This window comes from Coregonus clupeaformis, chromosome 33, assembly GCF_020615455.1.
Source record: "Coregonus clupeaformis isolate EN_2021a chromosome 33, ASM2061545v1, whole genome shotgun sequence".
Lineage (NCBI taxonomy): Eukaryota > Metazoa > Chordata > Actinopteri > Salmoniformes > Salmonidae > Coregonus > Coregonus clupeaformis.
This window is the reverse complement of record NC_059224.1, coordinates 18,485,194-18,503,393: the sequence shown is the minus strand read 5'-3', so window position 1 is coordinate 18,503,393 and position 18,200 is coordinate 18,485,194. Positions and strand designations below refer to the sequence as shown.

Here is an 18,200-nt window from a genome sequence, read left to right as displayed (position 1 = left end):
GGTAATACAAAAATTAAAATATTTTAAAAAACACCGGAGATTTACCGCAAGTCACACAGGAAACAGGAGCTGCCTCCACTATTCCAGCACCATTTCAACTTCAACATCATCAAATCACCTATGCTTAGTTTATTACAGTGACAACTAAAAGATTCCAAAAACGATTTATTCCAATCAACGTACGCTACACTATATATACAAAAGTATGTGGACACCCCTTCAAATTAGAGGATTCGGCTATTTCAGCCACACTCGTTGCTGACGGGTGTATTAAATCGAGCACACAGCCATGCAATCTCCATAGACAAACATTGCCAGTAGAATGGCCTTATTGAAGAGCTCAGTGACCTTCAACTTGGCACTGTCATAGAATGCCACCTTTCCAACAAGTCAGTTCGTCAAATCTCTGCCCTGCTAGAGCTGCCCCGGTCAACTGTAAGGGTTGTTATTGTGAAGTGGAAACGTCTAGGAGCAACAACAGCTCAGCCGCGAAGTGGTAGGCCACACAACCTCACAGAACGGGATCGTTGAGTGCTGAAGCGCGTAGCATGTAAAAAAGGTCTGTCCACTTTTTGTGGTGTGCCAGGACCATTCACAGTGGAGCTCGCTCAGTTTAGCTCAACGCTGGATGGCTACTTTTGTATAATTATTTTATCAAGGAAGGCCAAATGCTTGCTTGTTTCCCTTGCATTCAATGCTACGGGCAGAAACAACATTATACTCTTTTTGACCAGACAGCATCAGATAGATGGACTACACATACAGAGACAGAGGGGGCGCTGTTTCGCTCGCTCGGATGCTTTCTCCAGTGAGATACATTCTGCCTCTTGCAAATTGAAGGAAAATTATGAAACGAGAGACAAAATACATTATTTTAATGTTTTTTTCTTGGTCCATTTTTGGGGAAAGCCTGGCTTCTCTTGGCATCCATGAATACACGCCACCGTGTGAGACTATTGATTTATATGCCAAATGACTATCCCATCGGCAGGTTTTTATTGTTAAACGAGAATGTGTTCTCAACTTCTCAATAGCCTACCTGGATAAATAAAGGTAATAAGGTATCTTCAGGATACTATGCACAAGGTATTAGGGAGACTTTGCAGAATAGCCAGCAGTAAAAACATGAATTAAAAAGTAATCAAAATACGTTTTGTTAAAGTTATTGATCATATTTATCAAATGTAATACCTCATCTGAAGCATGGAAGCTTTAACATGAAACAAATCACATTATTATTTTTAATCACAAGAGACCAAAGTCCAGTGGCTTAACATGATAGTATGGATCACTTCAAAAAGTCATTAGGAATATTTCACAATCTCCTTGTTCTACCATAATATCCAATGCAGACTTTACACTAATATATTTTCAATTTTCACAAGCATCTGTCTATATCAGTGATGACCAATCTATTCCTGGGGGACCTCTCAGAAAGAGCATATTTTGTTCTAGCCCAGCACTTACTGTACGCAACCAATCACCAAGTCCTAGTAGCTGAATAGGGGTGTCCCCCAAGAATGGATTGAGAAACGCTAGTGAAGACCGACAGATATGTAGACTAAACTGTATATTATGGTGGTGATTTGGGAAGAATTTCACAATCTCATTGCTCTATTCTATCATCCTGAGCAGATATCACACCCCTACGTTTGCAGTTTTTCCCCCATGGCTGTGTATGGACACACACTGAGCCATAGTATACTATATTCTTGAGATATATTGTTTGTCAGCAGTCTGTCTACATGGCCTGGCGGATCTTGTCCAGGCTCTTCTCAATGTTGTCGATCACCTCCACTGAAGCCTGAGGGATTCTGGTCCTGGGGCCGAAGATACAGCACACACCACTCTGGTACAGGAACTCATAGTCCTGTATAGAAACATACAGCAAAGATTTATATATTGTAAAACAGAGATTTTCAACTGGTGTGTCGCGAGCCAAATTTGGGTCACGGAAGGTTTTGAATGTGTCGTGGGTGTCTGAACCTAAACGACTACCAGTGAGCTTATTAACATTCTTCATCAAGAATATGAGCAATATGGAATTATTGACAATGGAAAAGGTGGGAATGTTGTTCCCTTGACATATAATTGCTGTATTTACTATCAATATAGCATTACAAATTGTTTTCCAGATTGCATTGTGGCAACAAAAAAAATCTATATTTGGTTGCGACTGAGACAACCTGGTTTAATTTGGGTCCTAAGGCAAAACCAGTTGAGAATCACTGATGTAGAAGATACCGGTTACTGCCAAAATAAAGGAAACACCAACATAAAGTGTCTTAATAGGGCGTTGGGCCACCACGAACCAGAACAGCTTCAATGCACCGTGGCATAGATTCTACAAGTGTCTGGAACTCTATTGAAGGGACACGACACCATCCTTCCACGATAAAACAATTTTTGGGGGTATGAATCTCCCATAAGTGTTAAATTGGGTTGAGATCTGGTGACTGAGATGGTCATGGCATATGGTTTACATCGTTTTCATGCTCATCAAACCATTCAATGACCACTCGTGCCCTGTGGATGGGACATTGTCATCCTATGGGGGCATAGGCATGGTAGACAAAATAATGGCCAAAATAATAACCCTAAGCATGATGGGATGTTAATTGCTTCATTAACTCAGGAACCACACCTGTGTGGAAGCACCTGCTCTCAATACACTGTATCCCTCAGTGTTTCCATTATTTTGGCAGTTACCTGTATAGCACACACCACTCTGGTACAGAAACTCATAGACACACACAGACAACATCTTACTATATTAAAACTCTACTGTACACACTACAGCACACACCGCTCTGGAACATATCCCTGGGAAGAGATCATACATAGTTAGAATGAGTAGAACAACTTTAATCAGAATCAACACTTTGAGTAGAACACACAGTTCTAAAAATGCACTGGAACTTTCACAATCCATCCACTGTTGCTTCTCAAGTAGAATGCTGAGAAAGACATCACTGAGAATAACATTCTCAGACCAAAAGAGGATAAAGTGCATTTTCTTTTTTAACAGACCATGCAGGGACAGTAAAACCTTTACGAGAACCTTTATCTCCCTTAACCCCCTTCACTCGCGGGAATTGGCCTATATAGAGCTAAATTGAAATGTTTCTTACAAAATAAATATGGAATGCATAACCATGGTAGCAATTAAAAAGGGAACAGTTTGGAGTTTATGGGAAAATTATCAGACTAAAAGGTAAGGACACAACAGTTCACCTGACACAAGGCTGAATCCAAACACTACACTGTTGATTTTATGTGCATTTTACATTTACTGTACTTTTTCGCCGCATTTGCTGATAACGAAAATACTCTGGACACATTCAGCAACATGATAAGAATATTCTTGTAAAATTTGGGGTAGGTGCAACCTAAAAAATTACACAATTACTGTCGTTGTTTACGCAATCCAAAAACAGTCCATTATTAATCTGGGTCAGGTGGGGATCATTTGAAAGCTGTTCTATTGCCAACATGACTAGCTAAATTGTAAAATATACTGAACAAAAATATAAATGCAATATGCCACAATTTCAATGATTTTACTGAGTTACAGTTCATATAAGGAAATCAATCAATTGAAATCAATCAATTAGGCCCTAATCTATGGATTTCACATGACTGAGCAGGAGCGCAGCCATGGGTGGGCCTGGCTTCAAAGTGGGTGTGCCTATGCCCTCCCAGGCCCACCCATGGCTGCGCTCCTGCTCAGGCCTAGCCAATCAGAATGAGTTTTTCCCCACAAAAGGGCTTTATTACAGACAGAAATACTCCTCAGTTTCATCAGCTGTCCGAGTGGCTGGTCTCAAGCCGGATGTGGAGGTCCTGGGCTGGCGCGGTTACACATGGTCTGCGGTTGTAAGGCCGGTTGGACGCACTGCCTAATTCTCTAAAACAACGTTGGAGTCGGTTTATGGTAGTGAAATTAACATTCAATTCTCTGGCAACAGCTCTGGTGGACATTCCTGCAGTCAGCATGCCAATTGCACGCTCCCTCAAAACTTGAGACATCTGTGGCATTCTGTTGTGTGACAAATCGGAACATTTTAAAGTGGCCTTTTATTGTCCCCAGCACATCTTCTTGTTATGCCACATCTGTCAGGTGGATGGATTATCTTGGCAAAGGAGAAATGTTCACTAACAGGGAGGTAAACAAATTTGTGCACAAAATTTGAGAGAGAAAAGGTTTTTATGCATTTGTAACATTTCTGGGATATTTTATTTCAGCTCATTACATTTACATTTTAGTCATTTAGCGGACGCTCTTATCCAGAGCGATTTACAGTTAGTGAATACATATATATATATATATTTTTTAATATTTTTTTTTATACTGGCCCCCCCTGGGAAACGAACCCACAACCCTGGCGTTGCAAACGCCATGCTCTATCAACTGAGCTACATCCCTGCCGGCCATTCCCTCCCCTACCCTGGACGATGCTGGGCCAATTGTGCGCCGCCCATGAGTCTCCCGGTCGCGGCCGGCTGCGACAGAGCCTGGATTCGAACCAGGATCTCTAGTGGCACAGTTAGCACTGCGATGCAGTGCCTTAGACCACTGCGCCACTCAGTAGCTCATGAAACATGGGACCAACACTTTACATGTTGCATTTATATTTTTGTTCAGTATACGATCTTACAGTGTTAGGCTTTCACTAGGCAATTCAGAGAAGCAGATCGTAATTTTGGTGAACATAGAATGGAGTCATGAGTGCATTCAGATACATGGGCAGCATCTGTATATTACATGAGTTTTGTGATATGGAAATGTGAAGTGCACATTTGGACTCACGGGTGATTGGCTCGCTTGTATGACATCAAAGCAGTATTTATTATAATCCTCAACGTCTCATATTTTAAAAATACATTGAGTCCTCGTAATTTACAGCATTTCCCTCACTCAGAGAAAAAGAAATACGCAAAAGTAGCCCAATTAGCAGGAGGGATAGGGGCAACTTCTTGTCGTGTGCAGTGTTCAAGTTCAGAACGGCTGTCAGTCAAAACCCATACAGCGCTGTGAAGTGGAGAGCCTGAGCTCTGACGTCATGTATAGCATGTTACTGTACAGCCACTGCTATCCAACTTAGGTGCTTATCAGTGCCCAAATCTTCCATTTTCAACCCGTATATGGGTGTAAAGGGCTACTACCAGCGTGTGAGTGCACCCTGAGAAACACACCCGCATATTCTGATCTCTATAGAGCAGAGCCCAGCCTGGCTGAAGAAATGCACTTTATGAATAAAAGATTAACTATGATTACCACTGTCTAGACAAGGTCACTGACAATTTTACTTTGGTTGTGTGTGTCTGTGTGTGTGCATCAGCAATGCGTCTACCACGTGTATAATGTGTCATATGTACTGTAATGGGCCTACCCTTCCTGTGTTTATCCTAATACAGGCTCACAGTTACACAATCCAACCATGAGACCATTAGCATTTAAGTGTTTATTCTACAACAGTAAAGTGATGATGTGGGGTATTTTATGCACCCATAGGATACGGATGACATGTTCTACAGTATGTTATTATTTGCTTATCAAGCCCTCTTGTCATGTACTATAAGTACTCATGCATTTATAATAGTTTTCTTAAGTCACTTTGACTTAAGTGTCAAACCGTCTGCTAAATGGCATATATTATCATCATTATATTATTTGTGAATAGTAAAGCATAGATTATTTGATTTTCAAGCGCCTCGGTAGGATATTCTAAGCACCCACACAGGATATTCAAATCAAATCAAATCTTATTGGTCACATACACATATTTAGCAGATGTTATTGCGGGTGTAGCAAAATGCTTGTGTTCATAGCTCCAACAGTGCAGTCGTTTCTAACAATTCACAACAATACACAAATCTAAAAGTAAAAGAATGGAATTAAGAAATATATAAATATTAGGACGAGCAATGTCGGAGTGGCATTGACTAAAATACAGTAGAAGAGAATACAGTATATACATATGAGATGAGTAAAGCAGTATATAAACATTATTAAAGTGGCCAATGATTCCTTGTCTATGTATATAGGGCAGCAGCCTCTAGGGTGCAGGGTTGAGTAACCGGGTGGTAGCCGGCTAGTGATGGCTATTTAACAGTCGGATGGACTTGAGATAGAAGCAGTTTTTCAGTCTCTCGGTCCCATTTTTGATGCACGTGTACTGACCTCGTCTTCTGGATGATAGCGGGGTGAATAGGCTGTGGCTCGGGTGGTTGATGTCCTTGATTATCTTTTTGACCTTCCTTTGACATCGGGTGCTGTAGGTGTACTGGAGGGCAGGCAGTGTGCTCCCAGTGATGCATTGGGCAGACCTGCGGTTGCGGGTGGTGCAGTTGCCGTAGCAGGCAGTGATACAGCCCGACAGGATGCTCTCAATTGTGCATCTGTAAACGTTTCTGAGGTCTTAGGGGCCCAAGACAAATTTCTTCAGCCTCCTGAGGTTGAAGAGGCGCTGTTGCACCTTCTTCACCACACTGTCTGTGTGGGTGGACCATTTCAGATTGTCAGTGGACCATTTCAGATTGTCAGTGATGTGGACACCGAGGAACTTGAAGCTTTCTACCTTCTCCACTGCGGTCACCTTCTAAGCACCCATACAGGATATTCCAAACACCCATAGAGGATATCTTAAGCACCCATACAGGATATTCCAAACACCCATAGAGGATATTTTAAGCACCCATACAGGATTTTCTAAGCACCCATACACTGCTAATGGTATTTTCTATGAAGAGTACTTGTTATGAATATGTTTTCCTGAAAATAGCCTTATGCTTTCTCCTATGAAAGCCCCTTGATGAAAGTGTTAATGATTTCTCTCACATTTTGTTTAATTTATTTCAGTTATTTCACACACACACACACACCTTGTTATAGCTAGTTCTTTAATAACAGGGTCCTCAGAGAACCATCTCTCATCATTCACACCTACAGTACATACTGTATCAATCACATTACATCACCATTAGGCCAATTAGTCTACTTATACAGTATATATAGTCTTTACTATTAATACAGTATATATAGTCTTCAGTATTAATACAGTATATAAATTATAGTCTTTAGTATTAATACAGTATACACTGAGTGTACAAAACATTAGGAACACCTTCCTAATATTGAGTTGCACCCCCTTTTGCCCTCAGAACAGCCTCAATTCGTCGGGGCGTGGACTCCACAAGGTGTCGAAAGCGTTCCATCGGGCTGCTGGCCCATGATGACTCCAATGCTTCCCACAGTTGTGTCAAGTTGGCTGGATGTCCTTTGGGTGGTGGACCATTCTTGATACACACAGGAAACTCTTGAGCGTGAAAACCCAGCAGCGTTGCAGTTCTTGACACACTCAAACCTGTGCGCCTGGCACCTACTACCATACTCTGTTCAAAGGCACTTAAATCTTTTGTCTTGCCCATTCACCCTTTGAATGGCACACATACACAATCCTTAAAAATCATTCTTTAACATGTCTCCTCCCCTTCATCTACACTGATTGAAGTGGATTTAACAAGAGACCTCAATAAGGAACCATAGCTTTCACCTGGATTCACCTGGTCAGTCTATGTCATGGAAATATGTTTTGTACACTCAGTGTATATAGTCTTTAGTATTAATACAGTAAATATAGTCTTTAGTATTAATACAGTGTATCACCAGGAACTTGATCAAAGACTGCTATTCCCCAGTACAGGTCTCTGGGGTGGTTGCCATTAAAAGACAGTGGGCTACCTTAATCCATACATGCAACAGAACACGTTATCCCTCGAGGGATGAAAAACCCCATAGGCTTTTAAAATTCAATATTGGTTCACAATTTCTACATAAAATATCAAAGGGCATTCATTTCGTGGAACGACCTGACTGTGAGTGCCCTTTGAAATGTTATGTAGAAATTGTGAACCAATATTGAATTGTTAAAGCCTGTTATCAATAATTTTATATATGAATAAAGACTTGCTAAAGTGCTCAAATTCAGCATTTTAACCCAGTTCACCCCAACATTTCTCCAAGTTTATACCATCATTGTAAAGCACTAGTTATTTTGTAGCTTTGACAAAGTCATTTCTGTAGATTATAATTTATTCTCATGTAATTAGTGATTCATTTTAGGTAAAACAACATTTACATTTTACATTTTAGTCATTTAGCAGATGCTCTTATCCAGAGCGACTTACAGTTACAGTGACTTACAGTGAGTGCACACATTTTTCATACTACTACTACTACATTGTCAGTCACAGCTGAATCATGTATTGTAGGCACGAACAGCTGTGTAGCCAACACTCATATTCTTCATCCATCAATTTCTCCACATTACAGAGGCATGTGTTTCACACCAAGAATAGACAGGTCTGTTTACTGTAACTCCTGATTGGCTCAGATTGGCTCAGTTTGTATCATAGCTAAGAGGTCAGGGTTCAGGGGTTAAAGTTCATCCCTCCTGCACTGCATTCACTGTGTAGATGTCACTGTGGCGTTGGGCTGTGATGGGGATCTGTTGACGAACGTTGGCCAAATACTGCAGGTCAATGTCTGCGTAAACAACAGCCTCTTCAGGCCCTGCCTTAGATATCACCTCTCCCCAGGGGCTAACGACAGTGCTGTGACCCCAGGCCACGTAGGAGGCTGTCTCATCTCTGGCAGGGAAGCTGTGGCCACGTACACCTGGTTATCAACCGCCCTTCCTCTCTGCAGCAGTTCCCAGTGGGCCGGCCCGGTGGTCATGTTGAATGCTCCAGGGTAGACCAACAGCTGACATCCTTTCTTAGCGTAGAGTTGGGCCAGCTCTGAAACCTCATGTCATAGCAGATCCCTACACCCACCCTACAGTATGGTGTGTCGAACAATGACAGGTTGCTCCCTGGGCTCAGTGTCTTTGACTCCTGGAAACGGATCTTCCCTGGAACGTCGATGTCAAATAGGTGGATCTTCCTGTGTTTGAGCACCAGGCTGCCGTCAGGTCCAAACACTGGACACGTGTTATACAGCTTCCCTCCATCATCCTCCTCAGGGATGGAGCCTCCCACCAGATATACCTGGCTCTCCTTGGCTGCCTCTGACAGAACCTGGCTGCACTCTCCAGGGATCTTCTCTGCATACTCAGGGAAGAAGTCAGTTCCATAGGGGGAGTTGAAGCACTGAGGTAAGACCATCACTTTGGCCCCATGTCCAGCTGCTTCGCTGATAAGCCACCGGGCTCTGGAGAGGTTGTCAGCTTTGACCTTCGTCACGTGTAGCTGGACCACTGCCAGACGGAACTTAGACATTGTCTTGGCCAATGTTGACATTAGTGCTTGCAGTAGTTTGCAGGATTCGTGTTCTCATAATATGAATTTCAAAAACAACAATTTGTCCCTCATTTTAAGGTCAGCCCTGTTGAACGTGAATTGAACTTTCCTTTTAATATGGTGAAACTAATCCTTTTAAAACATTTTTTTCAAAAGAAACATTGAACATCTCATAGTGTAAAACCAGGTAAGCTGGTTCTACTCTTTTTGGCCATTTTCTAGTGCTTTGTGGTGGAAAACTGAGTGGGTCGAGCATAACACGTCAACCCTGTTACCCATAGATAGACAGGCTAGAAATGTTTTAACTATTTCTTTTTTTTAATCAAACTTGCCTTCAATAGCCCCTCCCTGTTGCATATAACAAGGTTCCATTCACCCTGTCACAAGGGGATTTATGGCTGATTTAAGATTAAATCTTCAACCCTGATATGTATGGTCAACCGTGTTACTTTATTTGGCACTTAATAGGCAATTACTAGTCATTTTTGTATTTAACCTTTTGAGATGGGAAAACATGTTTTTTATTAAGTTGAACATATGCTCTGTATAACAGAATGTTAAAATGGAGGTGAAATCAAACATTTTTTCCCACCAAGTTACACATCTCAAAAGGCATCGAACTGGTGGAATGATCCAGCCGCATACCGCTATTGCCTCACATTAAAGCTGATTCACAGTTTTAAAAAACACTAAGCCACTGGGTTCACTATTGAGAAGAGACAATGGTTTGCCTCGGGCCTGTTTTCTGAAGATGGTCACTTGAGTTTCCCTCATGGTGTTCAGCACAGATTACAAAATGTCTGACAGACACAAGGGAAGGCTTGTTCAAAGGGAAGTGAAATGATGTAGGAATTGTTTTCCTTGCCTTGTGTTTTTACCATGCTAGCCTTCACGTTCTCACACTGTCAATAGATCAACACTGTGGAGAATGTAGTACGTGGACAAACATTTGCTTTAGGAAATTGTTCAAAGTCACACAGAAATAATGTTGTCAGTCACGATACCAGAATTTTGACTTCGATAGTGATACCATGTTTAGTACCACAAAAAAAATACAAAAAAGGCGTATTAGCCAAAGTCACAGAATGGCACTTGATCCAGACAGATAAAATCAGCTACTGCTCTGTTCAATCGTTGGGCATCTTTTGAGTTCAATATCATTACATTTTAAATTTGTTATGAAGTCAATAACGTTTTTGGTGACAGTCAGCTTTGAAATCAGCATATTTTTCATTATGGTTTGCATATTATCACAAAAAATACTAGTACTAAGTACTAGGGTAGTGAATTCAGCTGTAAGCTAGCAAGGAAAGTTAGCCTACAATCAAAGCTGGAAGCTACCGGTATCGTCTTGCATTGTAAAAGTGTTATAGCCTGTATGGATAACGTTTTGTGAACAGTAATGAACAGTTAAAACATTTCTACATACCGTGATGCATTATTCAAGTGTGTTAATTTCTGTGCAGAATGAGTGGGGAGTAGAGAAGGCTGGTGGGAGGAGCTATATGAGGACAGGCTAATTGTAATGGCTGTAATGGAATATATGACATAGTATCAAACACATCTAACATATGGAAACCACGTTTAACTCCATTCCAATTATTCCATTCCAGCCATTACAATGAGCCTGCCCTCCTATTGCTCCTCCGACCAGCCTCCTCTGGTCAGGCGATAACAATGCAGCCTAGCAATGAGTAAGTGGAGCAGGCTCTTTGCGCTTCACGCTATAAAATGGGGCTGTGCTGATAGACAGACTTGATCCTCTCACCAAACCGTTTTTTTTTTTGTAGCTTAAATGTACAGAAGTTTCGGTATACCGTGCAACACTACACAGAAAAGTAATTTATTGCATTTTTTTCCCACTCCACTCTCGAATCAAAGTACATACTCCATCAAAGAACATACAAACTGTCTTTGAGAGTCTGAGGAGTTGCAGCTATCATCTCGTCTTTCTGTGTGAACAAAGCACTGTGGCTTTAGAACCATGTCTGTTTATTATTCTGCAGAAGATGAATGTTCACCCCCCTGGGACACTCAGAATAACAGAGTGATATGTAGTGTTTAACCAAGCAGGCTACGAGTCATTCTACTATTTGGTCAAGCAGAGAGACTAAACTGGTATACTTTATTTTCCTACTTAATGAGAGACACACTGCTGGCAGCTAGTGCTGGCATCGTTTACACTATTGTAGGAGCTGTTTTGGCCTGTATATGTGTCATGCTATGTATTGTGTATATGTTGCCTGTCAAGGGTTATTTTATCTTGTGTGTACACTAGAGGGCACCATATGTTGGGGTCATGGGTCACTGTGTATACAGTGAGGGAAAAAAGTATTTGATCCCCCGCTGATTTTGTACGTTTACCCACTGACAAAGAAATGATCAGTCTATAATTTTAATGGTAGGTTTATTTGAACAGTGAGAGACAGAATAACAACAAAAAAATCCAGAAAAACGCATGTCAAAAATGTTATAAATTGATTTGCATTTTAATGAGGGAAATAAGTATTTGACCCCCTCTCAATCAGAAAGATTTCTGGCTTGCAGGTGTCTTTTATACAGGTAACAAGCTGAGATTAGGAGCACTCCCTTTAAGAGTGTGCTCCTAATCTCAGCTCGTTACCTGTATAAAAGACACCTGTCCACAGACGCAATCAATCAATCAGATTCCAAACTCTCCACCATGGCCAAGACCAAAGAGCTCTCCAAGGATGTCAGGGACAAGATTGTAGACCTACACAAGGCTGGACTGGGCTACAAGACCATCGCCAAGCAGCTTGGTGAGAAGGTGACAACAGTTGGTGCGATTATTCGCAAATGGAAGAAACACAAAAGAACTGTCAATCTCCCTCGGCCTGGGGCTCCATTCAAGATCTCACCTCGTGGAGTTGCAATGATCATGAGAACGGTGAGGAATCAGCCCAGAACTACACGGGAGGATCTTGTCAATGATCTCAAGGCAGCTGGGACCATAGTCACCAAGAAAACAATTGGTAACACACTACGCCGTGAAGGACTGAAATCCTGCAGCGCCCGCAAGGTCCCCCTACTCAATCAAGAAAGCACATATACAGGGCCGTCTGAAGTTTGCCAATGAACATCTGAATGATTCAGAGGAGAACTGGGTGAAAGTGCTGTGGTCAGATGAGACCAAAATCGAGCTCTTTGGCATCAACTCAACTCGCCGTGTTTGGAGGAGGAGGAATGCTGCCTATGACCCCAAGAACACCATCCCCACTGTCAAACATGGAGGTGGAAACATTATGCTTTGGGGGTGTTTTTCTGCTAAGGGGACAGGACAACTTCACCGCATCAAAGGACGATGGACGGGGCCATGTACCGTCAAATCTTGGGTGAGAACCTCCTTCCCTCAGCCAGGGCATTGAAAATGGGTCATGGATGGGTATTCCAGGGTGGGTATTCCAGCATGACAATGACCCAAAACACACGACAAAGGCAACAAAGGAGTGGCTCAAGAAGAAGCACATTAAGGTCCTGGAGTGGCCTAGCCAGTCTCCAGACCTTAATCCCATAGAAAATCTGTGGAGGGAGCTGAAGGTTCGAGTCGCCAAACGTCAGCCTCGAAACCTTAATGACTTGGAGAAGATCTGCAAAGAGGAGTGGGACAAAATCCCTCCTGAGATGTGTGCAAACCTGGTGGCCAACTACAAGAAACGTCTGACCTCTGTGATTGCCAACAAGGGTTTTGCCACCAAGTACTAAGTCATGTTTTGCAGAGGGGTCAAATACTTATTTCCCTCATTAAAATGCAAATCAATTTATAACATTTTTGACATGCGTTTTTCTGGATTTTTGTTGTTGTTATTCTGTCTCTCACTGTTCAAATAAACCTACCATTAAAATTATAGACTGATCATTTCTTTGTCAGTGGGCAAATGTACAAAATCAGCAGGGGATCAAAAACGTTTTTCCCTCACTGTAGGTAGCCAGGTGACCAGGAAGGGTTAGCACAGGTGAGGGGAAACACTCTTTTTCGTAGCAGGTTAGGAGAACTTATGCAGCAGGTTAGGAGAATTAACGTAGCAGGTTAGGAAACTAAGGTTAAGGTTAGGAAAAGGGTTAGGGAAAAAACTCTCCTAACTTGTTATGAAAATCACTTTCTATCGAAGTGCCGTGAAAAGAGTGTGTCCCCACAGGTGAGAGGACAGTTCATATCCATATCACTGAACATGCTCATAGATTTGACCTCTGCACTTTTTATATGCCAATACCCTATATATACACAAATGTATGTGGACTCGCCTTCAAATTAGTGGATTCGGCTATTTCAGCCACACCCGTTGCTGACAGGTGTATAAAATCGAGCACACAGCCATTCAATCTCCAAAGGAAAACATTGGCAGTAGAGTGGCCTTAATGAAGGGCTCAGTGACTTTCAACGTGGCACCGTCATAGGATGCCACCTTTCCAACAAGTCAGTTTGTCAAATTTCTGCCCTGCTAGAGCTGCCCCGGTCAACTGTAAGTGCTGTTATTTTGAAGTGGAAACATCTAGGAGCAATAACAGCTCAGCCGAGTGCTGAAGCGCATAGCACGTAAAAATCATCTGTCGTCGGTTACAACACTCACTACAGAGTTCCAAACTGCCTCTAGAAGCAACGTCAATACAATAACTTTTCGTTGGGAGCTTCATGAAATGGGTTTCCATGGCCGAGCAGCCGCACACAAGCCTAAGATCACCATGCGCAATGCCAAGCGTTGGCTGGAGTGGTGTAAAGCTCACCGCCATTGAACTCTGGAACAGTGGAAACGCGTTCTCTAGAGTGATGAATTACGCTTCACCATCTGGCAGTCCAATGGACGAATCTGGGTTTGGCGGATGCCAGGAGAACACTACCTGCCCCAATGCATAGTGCCAACTGTAAAGTTTGGTGGAGGAGGAATAATGGTCTGGGGCTGGTTTTCATTGTTCGGGCTAGGCCCCTTAGTTCCAGTGAAGGGAAATCTCAACGCTATAGCATACGATGACATTCTAGACGATTCTGTGCTTCCAACTTTGTGGCAAAAGCTTGGGGATGGCCCATTCCCATTTCAGAATGCCCCGGTGCACAAAGCGATTGACTGGCCTGCACAGAGCCCTGACCACAATCCCATCGAACACCTTTGGGTTGAATTGGAACGCCGACTGCGAGCCAGGCCTAATTGCCCAACATCAGTGCCCGACCTCACTAATGCTCGTGGCTGAATGGAAGCAAGTCCCCGCAGCAATGTTCCAACATCTAGCGGAAAGCCTTCCCAGAAGAGTGGAGGCTGTTATAGCAGCAAAGGGGGGACCAACTCTATATTAATGCCCATGATTTTGGAATGAGATGTTCGACGAGCCGGTGTCCACATACTTTCGGCCATGTAGTGTATTTGTATTGGAACTATTTAAATGGGAACTTCACCCAAAACATTTTACATTTGGAGAGCAATTTTCTGTGGACGCGTTTTCGACGACTTTCCTGTGGCTTTTTATGAGGAAACATCACTACCACTGTTCAGTATTCTGCAGAGAGAAAATAGATAGTGGGAAAGAGTGAGTATTGTGTGTGTATTTCTTTCTTGCTGTTTTATTGTGTTTTTATTGAGTTTTTATTGTGAGAGCTTGAGTGAGTGAGTTTTCCAATGTATTCTTTACACATGGCAAATTAACTTGGAACTTGATTTTGAACTTGTTTGTTGCTGGGGGGTTTTTAAGACAAGGACTTTGGTATCAGAAATAATTATTTGGTATTGGAAAGAGAAGGGGCTCATCATTCTAGGAAGTCAGAGGTTACTGTACCCGAGGTGGGATGACCCCTCCACAGATGACCAGGATGTCAGGGCGGTGGAGGTTGGGTTAGGGGTCAGAGGCTCTAGTGTACCTGAGGTGGGATGACCCCTCCACAGATGATCAGGATGTCAGGGCGGTTGAGGTTGCGTAGCTCCTTGATGAGCTCTGGGACCAGGGTCTTGTGTCCTGCGGCCAGCGTGCTGACCCCAACACAGTGGACGTCTGCATCCACAGCCTGCTGGGCCACCTCCAGAGGGGTCTATAGAGGAGCAAACAACAAGAACAAAGTAGTATTAAAGTACAGTAGTCATTTACATTTTAGTCGTTTAGCAGACGCTCTTATCCAGAGCGACTTACAGTTTGTGCATTCATCTTAAGATAGCTAGGTGAGACAACCACATCACGTTAGTAGTAGTCGTCATCTCGTTAGTAGTAGAACCAGTGCCACTGATGTGGAAAATCTGTATCGTAAAAATGTCGGGGAAGAAACATACTGTCTATAATACGTGTTGGCTTTATGTATGTTGCCTGGCCATGAGGCATAGATTGTAATGACTGATCTTAACCCCTTACACTCATGGGAATTGGCCTATATGGATAGGGATAAATTGAAATGTTTCTTACAGAAGAAATATGGAAAGCATATATATGCATACCCATGGTAGCAATTAAAAGGGAACAGTTTGGAGATTATGGGAAAATTATTAGACTAAAGGTGAGAACACAACAGTTCACCTGACACAAGACTGAATCCAAACACTACACTGTTGATTTTATGAGCATTTTACATATACTGTACTTTTCGCCGCATTTGTTGATAACGAAATCTGAAAATAGCCTGGATACATTCAGCAACAAAATAAGAATATTCTTGGAAAATTTGGGGTAGGTGCAACATAAGACAAAAAAAAAATGACAAGGGTTTGAGGGAGAGGTCTAACTGGTGTTTCCAAGTGGCCACACACCTCTCCAAAGTGTACACAGTTCCTAAGTAATTTCAATGCACTATTATGACTCAAAGAAGAATCTTCAACTATAAGGTGTTTTTTTAGCTCTCCTAGCTGTGCTGTTGAGGAACTAGAGCAAACACACTTGTAGTTGTTTTCTTTGGAACACAGCCCTGCATCCCCCCTTTACACAATTACTGTTGTTTACGCAATCCAAAAACGGACCATTATAAATCGCAATTTGGGTCAGGTGGGCATAATTTGAAAGCTTGTTATATTGCTAACATGTCTATCTAAATTATAAAATACGATCTTAGTGTTAGAATTTCACTAGGCAATTCAGAGAAGCAGATCGTAATTTGGCTGCGCATAGAATGGAGTCATGACTGCATTCAAATACTACAAATTTTCTTCACAATCCAACAAACATAGGACAACCCAGGGTATGATGCCATGTGAGCACCACTTTCAAAACTACTGGCTGAAATTATACAAAAGTTTGAGAGTTCATCTTTAACTGACTTGCCCTGTTAAATTAAGGTTATATAAATAAAAATGATCCGACACCTGAAGAGGAGTCTGTAATAAGATCGGATTTATTACTTCTAACCGTGTGAGTTATGGCCATATCTGTACCCAATCCCATCAAATGTCAACTCAGATCCTTCTGGTGCGTCAGTCATACTGTTAACTAGGCTAGTGTTATCTATCCTATACTCTAGCCTATAATCTATACATTAATGAGGTCTCAGAGGAAAAATGGGGGGAAATGGCCAGAAAAGTCCAGAAAATGCAATCACATGGGCAAAAAAAGTCTAACTATATATGATATTATCATTAGATATTCCAATAAGGCCCACCATACTGCTGTCCCATTTCAAGGCTGAGACGGCCCAGGTCTGTTTGGTCTGGTCTGAATGGAACGTGAAATACAAAACACATGATTGAGAAGAGAAGAGATACAGCCACAAGACATGAATGGACATTATCATCACTGAGGGATTGGGTCATGTGTTGCTTGACAATATTCATACAATGTTATTCAAAAGAGTCATTGTGCACTAAATCAAAACTAGTCAGAGAAGCTAGAAAAAGTGAAAGCTGAGAAAGTAAATAAAGTGACATGTGAGAGAGAGAGTGTGTGTACTCGGGCTGAAGTCTTGGGGTGTTGGATCAATAGTTATGCTGACAAATAACTCAAAGTAACCATGAGTGTTGACACCAGTGAGTAGTGTGTGTTTGACATAGGGCTGCACGATTAACCACATTTTAATCGAAATTGCAATATAGACATGCGCAATTTCCATATCGCAAAAGGCTGCGATATTTTTAAATGCCACTTAGCCGTTTGTAATGCCTTTTTTATTATATTTTTTACTTTTGATGTATTGCTTGCAGGCCCGGTCCTTACCAATATGACGCCCTAGGCGAGACAAAAAACTGTACGCCCTCCTCCTGTCCCCGCAAAGTAGAATAGTAGCCTAGGCTATACAGTGTTGGCCCACAATGTACTTTAATGAATGCCTATCCATGTGGTAGCCTACCCATTAGTAAAACAGGCAGTTGCTTTTATTTTTTATTTTACCTTTATTTAACTAGGCAAGTCAGTTAAGAACAAATTCTTATTTACAATGACGGCCTACACCGGCCAAACCCGGACGACGCTGGGCCAATTGTGCGCCGCCCTATGGGACTCCCAATCACGGCCGGTTGTGATACAGCCTGGAATCGAACCAGGGGGTCTGTAGTGACGCCTCAAGCACTGAGATGCAGTGCCTTAGACAAAGACTAATCATTTTGGTTATTCAAGCTCTGAATATGAGCTACCATAGGCGGCGTGTCCTAAAGTAAATTGAAATAAATCATTTAAAATACTTCACCACAGAGCATGACTTAACCACAGAGGATCATTAGCTTCTTTTTTTTTTTTTTTTGTGGATTGTTTCAAGTCACAAGCTCGGAGGCCTATGCCTAAGTCAGGAAGTCTGCTATTTGGGCAGCACGTGTGGCAATAGGCCTAGATGATTATTGAGTTGCGGCTGTCAGTGAAAAGCATCTAAAATATGTGTGAAGATAATGTGTCTTGAGTATAATTTCAAACGTTGAGAAAAGAAGGGGAAGGGTGTGTGGTGAATATATAGGTGCATCTCTCTCCAGAATGCACTCAGCTCTCCA

General features: G+C 42.1%; 1 protein-coding gene and 1 pseudogene across 1 annotated transcript in view; both read right to left on the bottom strand.

Annotated features, from left to right (window-relative positions):
- Positions 1–1,227: 1,227 nt before the first annotated feature.
- Positions 1,228–18,200, bottom strand: part of LOC121548690 (methylmalonyl-CoA mutase, mitochondrial) — an 83,482-nt gene continuing 66,509 nt past the window's right edge. The window contains 2 exon segments of the mRNA XM_045210045.1: positions 1,228–1,870; positions 15,170–15,337. Coding sequence (XP_045065980.1) covers positions 1,742–1,870; positions 15,170–15,337 — 297 coding nt within the window. The 3' untranslated portion in view covers positions 1,228–1,741.
- On the bottom strand, positions 8,244–9,303 carry LOC121548732 (annotated as a pseudogene).